Source organism: Elaeis guineensis, chromosome 2 (genome assembly GCF_000442705.2).
Source record: "Elaeis guineensis isolate ETL-2024a chromosome 2, EG11, whole genome shotgun sequence".
In the NCBI taxonomy this organism is placed as follows: domain Eukaryota; kingdom Viridiplantae; phylum Streptophyta; class Magnoliopsida; order Arecales; family Arecaceae; genus Elaeis; species Elaeis guineensis.
Genome location: NC_025994.2, coordinates 89352352 through 89372391, shown reverse-complemented (window position 1 = coordinate 89372391; position 20040 = coordinate 89352352). Strand labels below are relative to the sequence as shown.

The 20040-nt window shown below is 40.8% G+C and overlaps 1 protein-coding gene across 1 annotated transcript; it reads left to right on the top strand.

The window, feature by feature from the left end:
* Positions 1-1737: 1737 nt before the first annotated feature.
* LOC105054270 (putative vesicle-associated membrane protein 726) lies at positions 1738-6896 on the top strand. The gene is given in 6 exon segments (XM_010935765.4): positions 1738-2052; positions 5716-5857; positions 5965-6085; positions 6229-6291; positions 6465-6486; positions 6489-6896. Coding segments are annotated over 6 exon segments (675 nt in total). The 5' UTR covers positions 1738-1862; the 3' UTR covers positions 6626-6896.
* The last annotated feature ends 13144 nt before the right edge of the window (positions 6897-20040 follow it).

Here is a 20040-nt window from a genome sequence, read left to right as displayed (position 1 = left end):
AATATTTATTTTGATAAAAAAATAAGATAAATAGAAGTAATATATTGAATAATTTTATTATACACATATAAGGTACAATAATATCTTTATACTATAATTTAAATTTATCATTGATAATAATATGTTTGATAATATATAATAATATGCTATATATCATAATATAACATATATAATATCAATATAATATAATATAAAATATAATATCAATGTTAATATATTAATGACATGTTGATATTTTTTTTATTAAATTGAAAATTCTTAAATTTCAGCCTAAGGTGGGGTGATTTTAGATTTCTAATCTTAATAATTAGTTAGAGGATAATTTGAAAAGTAGGAATAATTTGGGACTACTATCACATAAAATATCGTGGTGTAATCAAATATAATGATCACACCATCTCTATTTATGTCATCGTTGATTTTGAATTATTATCTCATACCAAATATCCTCTAAAGCAAATAAGGCAGCAAATTCTCTGGATACCTAAATACCTAATCATCGTCAAGATGCCAGCCAAGGTGGGTCCAACCATGGAAATCACCAGGCAATTCAGACCATTAAGCCGCACTTTGACCATGTCATCTTCTGGTCAGGAATCATCCAATTCCAGCAAGCAAGGCATCATCTTCGTTTATGATTCGTGCCGCACGCGCCCCTCCGTTTCATTTGACCAGACCGATCCCTTGAACCGTCCACGAATTTATCGCTATTGGCTCTCGTTCTCATCTCTATCTATCGTCTCCGTCTCTAGAAGAACAGGGAGCCGGAGACAGCGTCGCTTCCTGTAGAACAACGTAACGCAGATGGCCGAACGTCCTAATCCCTCGCGCACCGTCACCTGCTTTCGATTCGACTATCCAACTACGTGGCAACTGGGTATCAGCTTAAAAACGGTGCCTGCTGTTTGTGATCGATGTCACACAATTAGATGAACGGACGAGATATAATGCTCTCCGCCAGTGAGACCACTGGTTTGAAGCTTCAAAAAATAAAAACCGGATTCTAGCGACCGAGGGGGCCAACAAAGGGAAAAAATGTCTCGTTACCAAAAAGAAAAAGAAAATGTTTCTATTCTTTTTAGGAAACAAAGAAAAATAAGACCGATAAAGAAGAAACACAGTTTAGGGGCGCCCAAGCGTCCACAAAACTTGTCCGTGGTCCCATTGTAATGCTAATTTGAAAGCTTATAATTCAATTATCCCCATTTATCCACCAAGTGTTATGATTATCACTAATCCTTTTGTTCCATGTTGCAGAGAGAACAATTGGGTGCCCTTACTGGTGCCCCTGGTATTAGCACGGAAAGCGCGATGACCACAACGTTTCTCCTTACGAAAGGCGGAGCTTGGACTTTTGGAGAACACCTAACAATTGAGATATCCCATCCCTTTCCTAAACAAACGCCAGTTTATTTCATTATAATCACCGATTCACCATCCCATGGTCCATGCAACCAATCGCGATCATCAGCCGCTGAAATTAAAATTAGCGGTCAGCGTGTCAGTGGCAATTTCGTAGATTGACAGCCATAAGAGGGTACGGTGGTAATCAGCGTGAGAAGCACGCAATGGCAGTTCCGGTAATTCGTCGAAAGACAAAGGCATTTAAGTAGAAATCAAAACGGATGTCGCTTCCGGTTCAAGGGAGGACTTCCATTTTACATCGAACCCCCTCAAAGTTCGAAATAAGACAATAAAAGTCTATAAATAAAGCAACTAGTATTCGTCGCCCCCTATCATTTTCCGTGAGAGAGAGAGGAGAAAAAGAGGGAGAAAACCCCTTTCTCTCCGATAGCTTTCGTTCTTCTTCTCTTCTCTTCGGCGTCGATAGATCTAGGGTTAGGGTTTTGGGGGGAAGGAAGATGGGGCAGCAGTCGCTGATCTATAGCTTCGTGGCCCGGGGGACGGTGATCCTGGCGGAGTACACGGAATTCACGGGGAATTTCACCAGCATCGCCTCCCAATGCCTCCAGAAGCTCCCGGCGAGCAACAACAAGTTCACCTACAACTGCGATGGTCACACCTTCAACTACCTCGTCGAGGACGGATACAGTGAGCCCCGATCACCCTTCTTCGATTTTCCTTTGATTTCTCCTTTTTGATTGCTTTCTTGGTGGAATTCTTGCTAGGTTGCTTCTGATTCGTGTGGTTTTTGGTTGTTCTGATTGATTTGTGTTTGATTACGGGGGTTGGTTAATGGCAGGGTTTTCTGTTTCGTGTTTGCTGGTAATTATGGTTAGATTTGGTTGTTGTGTCTGCTCTCTGGCATCGTTGGATGATGATCCATGTCGAGATGTTTTGTTTCGATTGATTCGTGTGATGTTCTTTCATAAAGGAAAAAAAAATAGCAAGTGGCTTTTTTTTAAAAAAAAAATAATGATCTATCGTGTTAATGTGTTTTAGGTTGTTCTTATGTTACATGGTGTATCGGAAAATCTTTATGATTGGAAGGGCAGTTGGAGGTGTAATTTATGCTCATCGCTTAATCGCTTTCTTCTCTGTTGATGAGGTAACACAGCAACAGCGGTGAGAGTTAATTGCAAGGAGTTGGAAGATCTAGAGAGTTGGAAAAAAAAAAAAAATGAAGCTCGGATGGACTTCGGTTTATGATTTTTTTTTACTGCATCCTTTTTTTGGGGAAATGCTAAAAATTTTCATTTCTGGTAGTATTTTGCCGTTGGTGTTTAAATTTTTCTTATTGAGTGCTTCTTCTTCTTCTTCTTCTTCTTTTTTGAAGAACAAGTTAATACTTGTTTTTGTTACTTTGTGTTTTCGTGAATCAGTAAATAATACTTCAATTTATCTGCTCACCTCAGTGGTAAGTTTGCTAATTCAGTGTGCGGATGTTCACTATGTGGTCATGAAGATTGAGCACTGAACTATCAAGATTGTGGGTAGCTTATGGTTCCCACCTAACAGTTTCTCCACTTCATATTTAAACTACAACAAGAAGCCCAGATTTTTGCTGTGCAGAAATCTATGTTGGCCTTGATTGAGATTCCTGCTCAGGTTTTTTCCTCCTTTATCATTTTTAATCGTTGATGTTCCTATCCTTCTGGCTGGTCTTGTGCATTTAATATTAGAACTCTATACGAATATTGCCTTGGATAGAGATTAGCGTCTTATTCATAGTGTTGATGCTAGGTTGAGATCGTCTTAAAATTTGTACTATAAGATTTTTGTGTATCCATATTGCCAGTCACGTTGAGTTTTGTACATTGTCAGAAGGTTTGCAAGGTAAGGCGTAAGCCTGTCCTTCAGACGACAAGCATGATACAGTTCCTGTTGGGGAGGTCACCTGCAATTCTGAAATAACTTTCTCAAAGGAATAATATTATGGCCGAAAGCTTTCTATTTCTGATGGCTGATAGATTGCAGTCCTGCATTTGCATTTTTTTACTCCTGCCAATCAAGCAACTTCTCTGTTCTGGGTGAAGAGGTTGTTGGTTTCATTTATAAACTAGCTGGCGCAATGCTGGAAATTTGTTCTTTGATGTACTAAGCTGAAGGTTCCGCATTTTCTGAAAGATATCAGCACACCTAGTTCTTAAATTTTCTATGGGATTTTTTATTGAATCAATGTGCAAACACATGAAATCAGGATTTGGATGATCTTCCTGTTATGACAGTTCACAGTCATTTTGCTTGGGGCTTTTTAGAATGTCTTAAAAATTTCATAAGACTTAATATTAATACACATTTCTTTTGACACAGAGAGTTTGTTATATCTTTGTATTATTGCGTACGCTATGTTCATTATATTTAATACTTATGGTGGGTTATTTTCCTGGATAATGACGTCATCTTAGAATGCAGGGCTGTGTAATATTCTGCTATGCCATTCAAACCCTGAAGATTTATCTCCATGAGAAGCATTATAGTTTGGTTGGATGAAGTATGGCTAGTTTTTTCCCTGCAAGATGAGTTCAGTTGTGGATTACAGTGCTGTGTTTCCTGTTAATCTAATATTCTCTTATGCTTTCACACCAGATCGTGTATGTGTATGTTCTGTATATAGTGGTTAATTAGGCTTTTTCTTCTTCATGGGTATCACTAATCTTTCTTGCATAGTTTTTTATCTTGTCTTCTTCCTACCAGTAGATAGTTTATGATGGACATTTAAGGGAGTATATGTTAGTTTAAAAGAAGATGATAGTTGCATTCTATTTTCTCTATAAAACACTAACATGATAAAATAAAAATAAAAAAACCACATTATGACCATCAAGGAGGGGAATATAACATGGCCATCACCGAAAAGAATATGTTGTTATATTTTCTTGTCCGTATGCAATGGCTCATATCACATGATATGCCCAATACTGAGCAATTTTCTGTTGAAAAAGAGGGGTTATCATGCTGCCCCTCATATTTATTCTTTTGGTACCTGGATATTAACTGGAGATAGAGCCAGCAGGATGCCTTTATAATTGTTTGATGGTTAAAAATTGATCAAATTCAACATCATCATTTTATTTGATAGAGGTACTGTTTGCCTGGTAGTGCTGCCGGCTGTGTGTGATATTGAATCTTATCATTGGGTGTCAAGGATAGGTGATTGAGATCTTGAAGGTTGTCAATTAAAGCTTGGCTGTCTAGAGGTCTCCTTTTCCAAACATCTCGATTGGTTTTTCTGTTATTGTGGCATGGTAAGAATGATTGCTTCAGGAAGTGCTACCATAAAATGATTGTCTCTGGTCTATGACTATTGCTCCAAATAACTTCTGTATCTTGTATCTTATGTTACTTCATTTGGGACTTCAAATCATTTAAGGACTTTCCTGGAATTGGTGGATTCAAAGTATATAGTTGTGACATTTGGTTGGCTGGTTCCTGGATAAGTAACAGTATGATGAACAAGTCTGGTTCAGAAAAGAGCAAAACAAGGATGAATCTTTAGAAATGATGGGCGTATAAGTTTGAGTGGCACCTTATTTTGTAGCAATGCTAGATGTGTAATGACTGTGAGAGCAGTCAGATACCGATACGTACTCAGTTGAGTGTATGGAAAATTATGTTGTTCTATCGAAATTGGCAGCACTTTGTGTCTGAGGTTACGTGCATAATCACATTGTTAGGCTGCTATTGAAAGAGGGAGAATATTAAAAGATTTTAAAAGATTTTTTATTACAGGCACTGTCGGATCCAGAAGAGAGGCATATGATACTATTTCTTTTAGTGAGTTGAAAGCCTAAGCAAAAGTTTGGTTGTAACTCTGATGAGCCATGATAAAACGAATCATATGGTGTTACAAGTGATAAAATCCCTTCAGATTTATCTTCTGTGGCTATCTGGTTTTGTACTTCTAAGATCCATGCTGATGCTCTCAGATGGCTTTCAACTTCTTCTTGCTGAGTGTCATGTTTAGCATTGGCTTTACCTGTATTCAGCACTACTGCTTTGTGAATGTTTGTGCTCCAAATAGGTGTGATTCTTGAGGATGAATCAAATAAATTAGTCTAAGTTTGGTGGGTTGGGCATAATTTTTTGGTATGGGCTTGTTAATTGTTCTTTTGTACCTTACACAAGGATGTATTCTGGTAGCAGTTCATGCTTTAGTAATCTTTGTCAAATTAAGGAGCAAAGTGCTATTTATTCTTTTTGGATAGTCTTTCACAAGAATTTTGCATATCTAAACCGAGTACATGAATACAGGAGTTCTTTACCTTTTATACACTCATTATGAATAGCTAAAATCAATCTTGGCTTTTGCAGCTTATTGTGTAGTCGCGGTTGAGTCAGCCGGCAGACAAATTCCAATTGCCTTCCTGGAGAGGATTAAGGAGGATTTCAACAAAAGATTTGGAGGAGGAAAAGCTGCAACAGCTGCAGCGAACAGCCTCAACCGAGAGTTTGGGTATTTTTTTTGCTTCCTAACCAATCAAAGATGCTGCTGTGGCTTTCTTTGTCTTTTTTGTAGCGAAATCATTATTTAATGTTCAAAAATATTTACTAAAATTGCAGCTCAAAACTGAAAGAGCATATGCAGTATTGTGTGGACCACCCTGAGGAAATAAGCAAACTGGCAAAAGTGAAAGCACAGGTTTCGGAAGTTAAAGGAGTTATGATGGAAAATATCGAAAAGGTACATCCTGATATCTACTTTAATGCTTCAGCTTGTGATCATTTTGAAGATTTTGTTGTTCCAAGCTGTGGAATGTTGCCAGTAGTGCCTTGTTCCTGGCAACTAGCATAATTAATTCCTTGAGAACATTTCTTAATTTTCAGGTTCTTGATCGTGGGGAGAAAATCGAGCTGCTTGTTGACAAAACTGAGAATCTTCGTTCTCAGGTCTGTAACTTACATTCACCAACCCTTGGCAGGCCTCTGAATATTTTCTTGGATTTGCATTTGGGAGTACCGTGCGGATGGGATAGTTTGCATTCAGTTTCATTTTTTGGGTGTTTTTTACCCCCACTGGGCATCTCTTTATTAATTTGTTTTCTGGTATTTGGCCCTTGCAGGCTCAAGATTTCAGGCAGCAGGGGACAAAGATGAGGAGGAAAATGTGGTTCCAGAACATGAAGATAAAGCTGATCGTTTTGGGCATCATCATTGCATTAATCCTCATCATAATATTGTCTGTTTGCCATGGCTTCAAATGCTGATATGGGTGGATATATGATCGCTACACATCCCTCATTCAAACTGGTGCTTTTGAGTATAGTAATGTCATTTGCGACTGCATAAAAGTTTGCTTTGTTGATGAATTGTGGTTTAGTATTATCCCTTTTGAATGAGTATTTTCGTTCTAATGTTCTCCTGTTGGGAACTGGGTTGGGATTGACATTGTATTTTGGATGTTATGCATGTATAGCCTGAACGCTATTCTTTCTAGCTGTATGAGTAGAAAGGTCTTACCATGCCCTGTTGTCACGGTATGGTCATTTTATCGATTTTCTGAGTGTTAATGATACATTGATCTGATGAGATTGAGGATTTGCTGTTCGCCTCTGTAGGAGGTGAAGCAGTTGGTCACCTCCTTGTTTTCAGTCGCATATTAAAGCCAGATGGGCATGGGTTCTGGTTGCATTTTTTGCACGAAAGAATGATTGGTCTTCTTTCTTGGTGTGAACTGTTGGATCGCATTTTATATCACTTGTAAAGCGTGATGTTTGTCTTGTCATTTGTGCTGATGGAGGGGAGGGTTGGAGGGTTTTGCAAAGGAAGATTAATCATTCTTTCATGCGAAGGATATGACCCAAAGATGACGGACATGATCATTTGGGTATCTCACACGGGATGATCAATTAGATTGATGGTAGAAACGTGGAACAGTCACTCCATCTTGTTCGTTCGAGCTAATTCGTGATCATTCCTCAAGTCTAACCTGCGTCATGTACTTGCTGGGATGGTGGAATGTGATTCTGAGGCGTGGCTTTTTTTTTTTTTTTGATCTGGGCTATGAAATGATAGTCCAGCGGCCGCCATGTAATAAAAGACAAACTAATATTTTTTTATTATATTTTAGATATTTCTTCCATATATTTAGAGTTGATTTTAGACTCTTGATTTGAGTAAAATTGCTTAAAATTGGGTGCAAGAGTTGTAAATTAATAATATAGTGGGTTTGATAGGTTGGAAGATTGTTAGGATTTAATTTTTAGTTATTTGAAAATATTTCGATGTCTCACGAGACAGGTCAAACTGTGTAAAAAGAATTCGAGGGTCATAAGCGCTGAAGAGTTTTATCCTGGATAGCAAGGGTTTTCATCGTATTAAAGTCAGTAAATATGGGTTTTTGTAAATTGATGACTTTGTGAAGATTATTTAAGTTATCTGTGGAATATTTTCTGCTGACCTCTCATTTCAATTTTTTTTTGATAAAAACAGATCATCCATACAAATTTTGTGGGAATATATCCAAGAGAGTTAGAAAGCAAAATATTCTTAAAAAGTCAAGAAATCAATCCTAGATCAGTCCACAAAAGATCTCTGATGTGCTCCACAATATAAGTCGTGACTCAATCAGCTGTAGTGTTGATATTTCAGTGATGTGTCTAATAGAGAGATCTATACACTCAAATAACAATGTAAAGATGTATCGTAGGATATAATGAGAAACAACTCTCTGTGTGCTCCTTGAATCCATGACACCACCGTCACACCATGGTAGAATCATCCTCAATGACTATATGATCCATGTGCAGAGTCCTCCAAGCATACACAATCCCAGCCCATGCAGTCCGGACCTCCATCCTAGGAACTGTAGACTCGAAGAGCTGGCATCTTTCTGCCACGACCAATCTAGAAGTCAGGCCTATGGATCATAAAACCAGCACCTCCAAGCCTGCCTCAAATGCTACCATCAAAGTTGACTTTGAGGTACCTTAGAAGAGGGGCTCCCAAGTGATAAACATCTACTGGGTCACTACATGAGCAGGATGGAAGTCCAAGATCTTCAAAGATCTCGAGGTCACATCGATCATCTTCACTGCTAGGGTAAGGGCTCTCTCCAAGATAAATCGTGCCGAAGTCCTCCCGGTTCTAAGACCAGGTTGATCCTGGCCAGCCAGATATGCTGGGCTATATATGCAGCTCTCGACCTCAATAAGTCTAAGAAAGCTTCAACTGGATTCTCAACCTAGACAATTCGATGGTGAAGATCGGCAAGCCCCTGACCTGTCTGGCCTGAGAGAACCAAAAAGGGAATGCGCCATCGTCTCCTCCTCCATATCGCAATAAGGGCAATTTGACTGGATATCCATATCTCTCTCTCAAGAAAGCTCTGCTAAAAGTCGTCTCCAAGTTACACAAGAGCACTCGAAGCTTTTAGATCCACCCACTATCCAGGTGTCTGGTGGGCTCCTGGTGGTACAAACGGTAGGGGTTAATCGTGATGGGCCTAGCCATACAGGAAGACCTCCAAACCCTAACATCTAGATTATGATGAAGAGGAATTGCCAATGAAAGCACTCATCGGCCCATCTACTCCCCAAAAAAGCTAGTCACAACATCAACCTCCAGCCCCGACCATCAGTATGGAGAAGATCACAAACTCTCATCGACTCAGTCACTTGGATGCTAATTAACATCGGCAATCAAGCCAATGAGATGTCAGCCACTTAAGGATTAAATAGAATGCTCATAGTCTGACTATCTTCCACCAGCCACCTAGTCTGAGGGATCACATCAGGGGCATGCATACAATCTTCTTCCACAGAAAGAAAGCACGTTGGCTAATCTACAATTCACCATTGGTTGGTCAAGTGCCATGCCTCGCCCACATCATCACGCTCTACATAAACTCAGGACCTAGTAACAGCCTAGCAGCATGCCGAGTAATCAGAGTCTCTTACCTTGTAACCAAAGATTGAATGTCTAGGCCATCTTCCCCTATCGATTGGTAGACCACGTCCCAAGCCAAAAGATGCATGCTACCACCACCATCGGAGTATGAATCCCATAAGTTCTGGAGGTGCTGCTCAAGCTTCACCATCGGAGGTTTAGGCAAAATAGAGTTTAAAAGTAGGTAGATGGGCATGGAGGTAAGAACAAACTTTACTAAGATGACCCTACCCATCATCGAGAGATCCCGGGACTACCGGCCTTCCAGATGCTTTTGGATATTTTGCTCCAACCCCTCACAGTCAGTGCTCCTTAGCCTACGACCAGAGATAGGGACCCTAGATACTGAAGAGCCCTGTTGTGCTCAGCTACACCCAATCAGTCTTAGATCAAATGCTACAACCGCACCAGCATCTTTGGGCTAAAGAGTACTACCAACTTGGAGAGGTTTACCTTCTCATGATCCGAATCGCTGCAGTAGTCCTCCAAAATCCTTCTGAAGCCAATGACATTTCGGACCATATTCGGCCCATCAGTAGGCAATCATAGTGAAAAGAAGATGCGATATCGATTGGACCCTCGATGCAGGTACATAGGGGTTTAAGACTACCCTCAGGTTGATGGTGGAATAGAAGAATTCTAATGGCATCCCATTAATCAAAATAGCAAAAGATGGACTCTGAATGCACACCATGGTCCAGCCAATCTATCGAAAATGAAAGTCAAAGTTTGATAGAGCATCTTTGAGGAATTGCTAGCTCATACGATCATAAGCTTGCTCCATGTTGAGGTTGATCGTCATGAGACTATGATGAAGGAGGACACAGTTGACATCATGCATGAACTCCCGAGCTATAAGAATATTGTCAGAGATGCTGTGATCATCAATACAAACACGTTCTGCTCTGGAGAGATCAACCAGGAAGGATAGGCTTCAATCTACAAACCATTAGCTTGGTACAGATCTTATACAAGATCGTATGCAAACTAATCGGTCTGAAATTGTTCGGTTCTATTACATCTTATCGCTTCGATAACAGGGCAATGAATGTCTAGTTCTAGGTCTCCGACATCTGATTAGTGGCAAAGAACTCCTGTATAGTAGCCACAATCTCAAAATGAATAATAGGCCAATACCTTCAGAAGAAAAGAGGAGGAAAATCGTCAGGTCTTGGGGATGCTACTCTCTTTTAACTTCAATCCATCATTGTCCTCATTGATGTAGTATTAGAGTTGGAGAATGCTACATTTTTTTCTTTCTTTCTACCTATATTTTTTTTTCCTCTTTGTCATGCTATCAAATGAAAAAAAGATAAAAAATAAATAACATCCTATATTTTATCTTGATTTACAAAATATGCTCTTATATATCTAATTGCTATAATGTCAATCTATATTTTTTTAATTTATTATAATATCTCCTATCGATCTACTAATTTAGGATAGAGCTCATCATCAGTGCCTACGTGGCAAATTATTTAAAATAAAATAATCGATATACATTTGTGGGCTATTTTAAAATGAGATAAAATTGATATAAACTTAAAATAGTTTAATGATCAAAATATCCAAATCCTAACTTTAATCTCATCCCCTCCCCAACCCTCCCTTTATCAGCGACCCTCCAACCACTGCCTCGTCACCCCCATTCCCCTGGCTACCCCTGGCCCCATCCTCTCCTCCTCTCTTTTATTTTCTTTTCTCTCTCCCACTCTTTCCTTCTCCTTGTCCTCTCTCTATTTTTGGTAGTTGGTGATGGTGTTCGTGATGATTTTTTGTTAATTTTCAAAAGTAAAAAAATAGTTCTTTGTATTTCTAAAATCAAGTGTTACGAAGGTTGTAAAGTTTTGTTTTCATATAATTTTTAAAAATTTTGATTCAAAATGCTAGATTAAAACACTGATTATTGATTTTAGATTTTTGAATCAGATAAGGTTTGGACATTTTGACTTTTTGATGGCAAAATTTTCTCCTAATTATAGATGAAAATTCTATTTCTATTCTGTGGGTGTTCAAAGCTTTTATTAAATTGGATAAGAAGGGAGTTTCTCAAAAAAAAAAAAAAAAAAGGATAAGAAGGGAGCTATAATCTGATTTCATTGAAGTTTATCAAAGGAAACAAATTTTCTATTTGTGAATTTGTTTTAGAGAAAATGCAATCCAAAATCTAAATTCATGCGGATCCGTCCCTTAATGAAGACCATATTGTTACTGTTGATAGTGACCCATCCCTTATTAAAACCCTCTTGTACAACCTCCCTAAGCTTTTGCTCTTGACTGTTCTCAAATATTTTCAGTACCTTCGCAATACCAACGATGGGAACAAACCCATCTTCTCGCGATTATCCCATCATTCACCCGCTTAAATCATGAAGAACTTCACCCAAGTTTTAGAAAGAGAGGGAGAAAAAGAAAAAGTGGGAGAGGGAAAAGAAGATGAAAAGAGAGGAGGAGAGGATGGGGCAGCAGCATCGGGGGGATGTGGACGGCAAGGTGGTGGCTGGGGGTTACCGGCGGGGGTTATATGGTTGTTATAGAGAGAAAATTTTAGGGGAGAAGATGAGATTAAGATTAAGATTTGGATATTTTGATCATTAACTATTTTCAGTCTATATCATATTTAATTTTATTTTAAAATAGCTCAACAAATCTACATCAGTCACCTAACCTCAAATAATTTGTGACGTAGATACCAACGGCGAGCTCTATCCCAAATTAGAAGATTGATGGGAGATATTGTAATAAATTAAAAAATATAGGACTGACATTACAACAATTGAAGATGTAAGGATTATTTTAAATCGAGATAAAATATAAGATGTCATTTAACTTTTTTTCTGAAAAAAAGATATCCGATTGCTATCAAAGATCTAGGACAATTAAAGCCTCATTTCAAGTACTTGCAGAAGCCCTAGGCATTGCACAACTAATACGGTTTCATGTTCTCTTGCTCGTGCTCATTGAATAATGGCAATGCAAATTTCTCCAACAAAAGTCCACATCAAGTTGTAAAAAGTGTCTAAAATTGATGATTTGCCATGAGAAAAATAAATAAATAAAAGTTCAATTAGAGAAGAATTTGGCATCAAGCCTATCAAGCTATAAGGGGACTTTCAACAAGTTCATCAATTTATTGAGCCATCAAAGGAGCATCCAGAATATTTAATTGTTGATGGCAAAATTAGTTCCAACTTTGTGATTAATGTTGAAATTCATTGCTACGATAACCTGTCCTTAGCTGATGCCTATGCTCCTTCATGTCATGATGTGCATTGGGTGATTGGAAGCCTTCAAGCAATGGATTGAGATGCATCAGAACTATCATGCAATCTTTTGATTTCAAGAGGAAAGCATGTGGGACTCCATGATCAATTATTGGAGATTCAGTGATGGAGATATCTTGTGAGTGCACCATTCATGAGATCACAGGGGAGAGATCTTGCCATAGAAGCGAACAATGGAGGTTAAAAAATATAGTGTTATATTTTTGGATATTTTTTCTTATGCACGTTTTGGAGTTGTATTTATTGTTGTATTTTGAGTAAAATGCATGAAAGACTCCTGAAATATTAATATATTGGAGCAACTCTTGAGTCCTGCCTGGGTAGTTTGCAATCTTGTTAAACTTTGTGAAAATTTTATTTTCTTTATAAATACCTATTGTTCGATAGTAGCAAGTGGTTGTATGAGTCGGTTTGTTCCAAGCTTAGTTGTGTTGCCGCCAAGGATCGATCTGGTTTAGGCCGATGAGCTAAAGCTGATGATAAAAGAGAGAGTGATGACTTAGGAAACTTGGAAGCTAGATGGAGATTCGAGTAATAGTCGTAAAAGACTGGATCTGTACCTTAGCCTCTGCAAGCACCTCTGAAATACCACAAACAAAGGAGGTCCACTTGATGGAGGTTTCTAGGTTGGATCGAGAACAGAGGAGGTTTTGAGAGAGGTAAAAGGAGATAAAATCAAAAGAGTCATAAAAATGAGTGGGAAGTTAGAGTCTACGTGTGGGAAAAAAAGAAGAGATCGATGAGTTCAGGAGAGATCTAATTCTTTTGGGACATCACTTAACCCAGAACCGCAAAGAGCTTGCAGGTGGATCTCCACTTATAGGGGTTCTCCAAACGTACAATTGAGGGAATCACTAGTTTATAGGTTTCTCTAGAGACTCGTTGGGACTTTAGAGGGCTTTTAAGGACTTGTAGATACTTGGATGGATTTAGGCTTAGGAAGACTTTGGAAGATTTGAAAAAGACTTATCTGAAGGGCCCTGAGGAAGAGTTTAAATAGGTGAAGGTCGGAGCCTATCGCATTAAAGATATGCGAGGGAGACCGGAGATAACCACTTTGCACATTTAGGAGTTTGTTGCCATTCGGTAAGATATAAATCTCAAGATTACGGAGATCATTCGGTAACTACATAGAAATTCTTCCTGCAAAAAATAAACTACTGTATATGGCCTACTATGAAAGAGAAAACTACATAAAAACGCTCGTTACAGACCTGTCTTTCATGGTGGTTGCAATCCTCCTTAGTCCCCTTCGTTAAGTTTTTCCCAAGTGCTAAAATGTCGTCATGCCAGTGTCTGGACTGCATGAAAGGGAATAAAATCGACTTCCAAAATAAGAGAAATTAGGTTTCACAACAATTTTTTTTTCAGCCTTCCCTCTCCTTCCAATTATTTTCGCCTAGGAGTGTTAGCCAATAATGTTTCGTTATATGCATGCCTAAATCTAAAATACATATATATTAGACCCAAACTTAAATATAATTAACAGCCAAAATTCATCTCCAATGATGAACATAAAAATAACTAGTTTTCAAGTAATTGAGCATTTGTTAAATCATCTCAGCATATTTTGAGATTGCTTTTTCAAATAACCAAATGCAGTGACTATATTATCTCATGGTCAATTAATATCGTTAACATTGCATGGAAAGTTATACATGTAAATGTGCAAGCACATACATGTAAATATGCAGCCATGTACGTATAAAGCCAGCAGGTCCGGTTTTGATTTAATGACTTAATGAATTCACTTCTTTTTTTTCTACCCAAAACACAGGACTTTGGGTTGAGTTTGTGCATGGCTTCTTATTGACACCCATATCCTAACCTGCCTTAAATAGTTTTTAGAAGGATCAGTGGAAGGCAGAATAACCTCTTGAAAAAATAGTAGCCACTATTTCTTGGGAGCCATCAGGTCTTGGAACATCCACTTGGACCCTTCTACACCATGCCAACTATTTACCACCTGCAGCCAAAACAATGTGTTCGACAAAGAAAATACCATGCATCTCTGTCGTGCAAGGGCTTGCTTACGATGGAAAACGCGAACAGGATATATACATGGAGGAGCAAGTGGATTGGCCACTAGGTTTGGCGAGGTAGGTCACCTTCCACATTGTAGGGAAAAACAACCATGGCAGGTGTCACAAGACTGATTCTCGTCCAAAATTTTTACAAAAATTCAAGCCTTGTGCGGCATTAGACCCACGTCTAGTTCAGCCTCTCAGCACTTCCCTCCCACAAGGGACATGATATCAAGGCACATAAGAAAAATATCAAAGATTTTCTTTATTCCAATTCTCACCATATACTGGAGAATAGAGATCCGCCCACAGTCTCTCAGAATATCCCACGCTTACCCACTCCTGCCTCTACAAGCCAGCAAGCAGGGCATATACATAGGCGGTAGACAACTTCCCCCAACCGCTGGGAACCAACTCAGAACCGTCCCCATCTATTTGGAGGGAACTGTTCCAAGGAGTTGGAAGTCAACTGCTGTCAACTCCCCCAAACTGCTGCTGGACAGCAACTGACCAAGGCAACCGTCGGGCCAACTCAGAATCCCGTCCAACTGCATGCCAAGGCCCAGGCTGCATGCGCCCAAGGCTAGGCTTGGGTGCCACCCTGCGCACCCTTGCGAACTCATGCGCGCACGCATCCGACCGTGCGCGCCCATGCGCGGGCTGATGCCACACGCTCTGCTATGTCGTTGCCTCGTGCGTCCTGCTGCTGCGCACGCCCTGTGCCGCACGCATCCCTTTGCACATCCTACTGCCGCGTGCGCCCAGTACTTGCCGCGCACACCCTGCTGCGCGGCGCGCTCTAACATGGCGCTAGTGCGCTGCCATGCACACTCCAGCGCGCGCCCGTCCATGGTGCCGTGCACTGCTGCATCTTGGTATCCGTCTGCTGGTACCAATGCTTGGCCTGGCCATACGGGCATCAGGCCATACCTTTTCCTTGCAGAGCTCCGCCAAGCCTCTGCCCACTTAGGATTGGCACGGTAAAGGCATCAACCCGTGCCATCCCAGAAAGCCAGCTAATGGGATCGTGACAAACCTCCACCACCCGAAGATCCCGACGTCCTCAGAGGGAGGTGTGACAAGCAAGTTTGGATCGCCTCTCCAAACTGCCACAATGAAGTCTCCTTCTCCCAACTAGCCTCGTTCTCTGGTTCCCCTTTCCATTGGACCAAATATTCGATCCTTCTATTTTTTTTGCTGTGTCCCAAGGTCCGGTGGTCAAGAACTTTCTCCACCTCCTTGTTAAATTATTGCCTTATTGTTGGTGGGGCTCGTTACACCTGAATCCTTGAAGGATCTGCATCTTCATGAAAGGGCCTTAGATAACTCACATGAAAGGTTGGATGTACCTTTAACCTTTCCGGCAGATGCAATCGATAGACGATATTTTTCACCTTCTTCACCACTTCAAAGGGTCCATCATATCTTGGAATAAGACGTCGATGTACCTTCTTACTATTAATCTTTTTTCAGATTTGAGGAGTCAGTTTCAGCAGAACTTTATCCCCCACATTAAATTTCAAAGGCCTGCGCCCTTTGTCTGCATATTTCTTCATCCTCCTCGTTGCCTTATGGAGACTGTCCTGTGCCTCTTCCAGCATTTTCTGTTGATTTCGGGCAAATCGATAGGCTGCCGGGCAGATTCCCTCAGATTTTTGCAAGGCAACTTCTTGATGTACCTTTAACCTTTTCGGCAGATGCAATCGATAGACGATATTTTTCACTTTCTTCACCACTTCAAAGGGTCCATCATACCTTGGAATAAGACCTCGATGTACCTTCTTACTGTTGATCTTTTTCCAGATTTGAGGAGTCAGTTTCAGCAGAACTTTATCCCCCACATTAAATTTCAAAGGCCTGCGCCCTTTGTCTGCATATTTCTTCATCCTCCTCGCTGCCTTATGGAGACTATCCTGTGCCTCTTCCAGCATTTTCTATTGATTTTGGGCAAATCGATAGGCTGCCGGGCAGATTCCCCCAGATTTTTGCAAGGCAACTTCTTGAGGGGTAAGAGGTTGGCGTCTAGTCACCAACTCAAAAGGACTAAATCCTGTTGCAGAAGATCGATGAAGATTATAGCAAAATTGAGCAGTGTCTAACAGCTTCAACTAATTTCTTTGGCTGGCTGTCACATAGTGTCTGAGATACTCCTCCAGCAGTGCGTTCATCCTCTCCGTCTGACCATCAGTTTGAGGATGATTTGCTGTGGAGAACTTGAGTTCCGAACCCATCAATTGGAAGAGATAGGTCCAAAATCTTCCCATGAACCGAGCATCTCTATCATTGATGATATCTGAAGGCAACCCGAAATATTTCACCACATTTTGGTAGAATAAGTCCGCAGCAGTCTCCGCTGGACATGCTTCTGGTACTGGGATAAAAACAGCATACTTGGAGAAGCGGTCAACAACCACCATGATAGAAGTCATACCTTCCATCTTCAGAAAGCCACTAATGAAGTCCATGGATACCGAAACCCATGGCTTTTCTGCAATTGGCAAAGGTTGTAGGAGACCCGCCTCCTTGCGCCTCTCCACTTTGTCTTGTTGGCACACCAAGCAAGACCGGACATAAGCCTTGATGTCCTCTTCCATCTTCGCCCATACAAATGTACGGGACAAGAGAGCCATCATACGCTCCCTTCTCCGATGTCCCGTCCATTGGGAATCATGGGACTCCCTCATGAGTTGTCTCCTCAGTCCCCCACCATCAGAGACATATAGTCTATTGCTTTTGCCCACCAATAGACCATTTTCAACCCAATATCTTCGGGTCACACCATCCCGAACCTGTTGAAGTAACTTTTGGTAGCCTTTATCTGACTGAGCCACCACCCGAATATTGTTGGTGAAGTTTGCTTCCACAGAAGAAATGGCAGCAGCCATTTCCACAATGCCTTTTCTACTCAAGGCATCAGCAACCTGGTTATGCCTCTCAGGTTTATGCTCCCATTCCAAGTCATATTCAGTCAAGAATTTCTGCCACTAAGCCTGTCTAGGAGACAGCTTTTTCTGCGTCAAAAAAAATGTGTTAGCCACATTATCAATTTTCACCACAAACCTGGTACCCAACAGGTAGACCCACCATGTCCTCAAGCAATGCACCACAGCCAGCATCTCTTTCTAATGGGCAGAATATCGCTGTTCTGCCTCTTTAAGTTTTCAGCTTTCAAAGACAACCGGATGTCCCTCTTGCACCAGCACACCTCCAACAGCTTTTTCGGAGGTATCGGTATGTACTTCGAAAGGCTTCACAAAATCAGACAACTTAAGCATCAGTTCCGATGAAACAGCCACCTTCAATTCCTCGAAGGCCTCTTGGCACCTTTCGGTCCAATCCCATGGTTGATCCTTCCTCAACAGATCTATCAATGGGGTAGCCTTCCTTGAATATCCAGCTACAAATTTGCGATAATAGTTTGCCAAACCAAAAAAATTTCTCAACTCGACAACTTTAGTAGATGCTGCCCAATCCAAAATGGTCTACACCTTCTTCCGATCCATTTTCACCGTGCCATTGCCTACCACATGTTCGAGGAAATTGATTTCTTTGCAGCAGAATTTACATTTTTTCTTCTTGACATATAACTTGTGTTCCCTTAACCGATGGAATACCAACTTTAGGTGCTTTTGATGTTCTTCCAAAGAACTACTATATATGACTATATCATCTAGATAAATAACTACAAACTGATTGATATAATCATAAAAGACATCATTCATTAAGTTGCAGAAAGTTGCAGGTGCATTTGTCAAACCAAACGGCATGACAAGAAACTCATAGGATCCATACCTCGTAACCATAGTGGTTTTAGGTTCATCCCCCTCAGCAATCCTCACTTGCCAATAACCTGATCATAGATCCAACTTGGTGAAGTATGCAGCCTTGGATAAACGATCAAATAAATATGATATCAGGGGTATCGGGTACTTGTTCTTAATGGTAACTTTATTCAGGCCTTTGTAGTCCACACAGAGCCTAAGAGAATCATCTCTCTTTTCTTGGAACAACACAGGGGCACCGAAAGAAGCTTTAAATGATTGTACCTTTTCCTCATCCAGTAGTTCACCCAACTGCTTCTTTAATTCAGCCAACTCCTTAGGTGACATTCTGTAGGGAGCTTTGGCAGAAAATCTTATGCCGGGTACAAGATCAATCTTGTGATCCACAGCACGTCGAGGTGGCAGCCCTTTTGGCAACTCTGAAGGTATTACATCATCGAATTCCTGCAGAAATTCAGCCACCTCCTTTGGCACCGTTGCTGTCTCATCAGGGCCCACATCAATGAGAGCAGCAAGGTAAGTTACTTGGCTCTGCTTCCATCCATGGGCCAATTGCATGGCAGAGACCATCTCCATCTTTGGTTCGCAAACACCAGCATTCGAAAGCATGCTGCATCCTGTAATAAAACAAGGTCTCCTCTCATCATGGATCATCAGTCCATTCAAGTATGGCAATATCGCCACTTTGGCAGCGATAAAAAAGTCATTGCCAAGGATCAAGTTGTAGTCGTCCAGTGGAACCACCATCAGGTTCATGCGACCATCCCATCCGCCAATGGTCACTTGGACGTCAAAGGCCATGCCTCTCACGGCCTGGGCTTGAGAATTGACTGCCTTGATACGGCTCGAGTATTTCGCCATACTCAAGTCTAGAGTGGGTACTATCCTTTCAGCCACAAAACTATGAGTGGCACCACTGTCCACCATGGCTGAAAGCTGATATCCATTGACTTCCATCTGCACGAACATCAGTTTGGGGCGTTCCTTGGCTTTCTCCACCTGAATTGCACCAAGTAATTACAGTGGTGCAACTTGGTGTGTAGCCTCTGAATCAGAATCATCACAGGCATCTTTAGCAATAATAGCACTTATTTTGCTCTTGTTGGGACAATTGCAAGCAAGATGAGGACCATTGCAGATGAAGCAACCAGGATGAGGATTGGCATGATCCCTCCTTTGGTGGGAACCCTCCACCTTAGCCTTCCCTTTATCAATATCCTTGGTCCGCTTCTCACCAACATCCTTTGGCCTCTTCCTGTGATTCTTCTCAGCAAACTTAGGTTTGTTTGTGGAAAACCCATTGCTAGGCTTACTGATTCGCAAATCCACCAAGGCATCAGCGGCAGCCAATGCGGTGGGTAAGTCCTTGATGCCTTACCATCGCAACTTCAATTGCGGTCAAGGTTGGAGACCAGACAGAAAATTGAATAACCTGTCTGCCTTGGACATATCCCTTATGTCCAACATAAGAGAGTTGTACTCCTTCACATACTCCCTTACCGAGCCAGTCTGTCTCAACTTCTTTAGGGAGTCCCTTGCAACTCATGCTGTATTGCAAGGGAGGAATTGCTCATTAAATTTCTATTTCAACACCTCCCAAGTAGCAATCTGTGGCCTGGCAACATCTTCCATTCTGATTCTCCATCAGAGTTTGGCATCCCC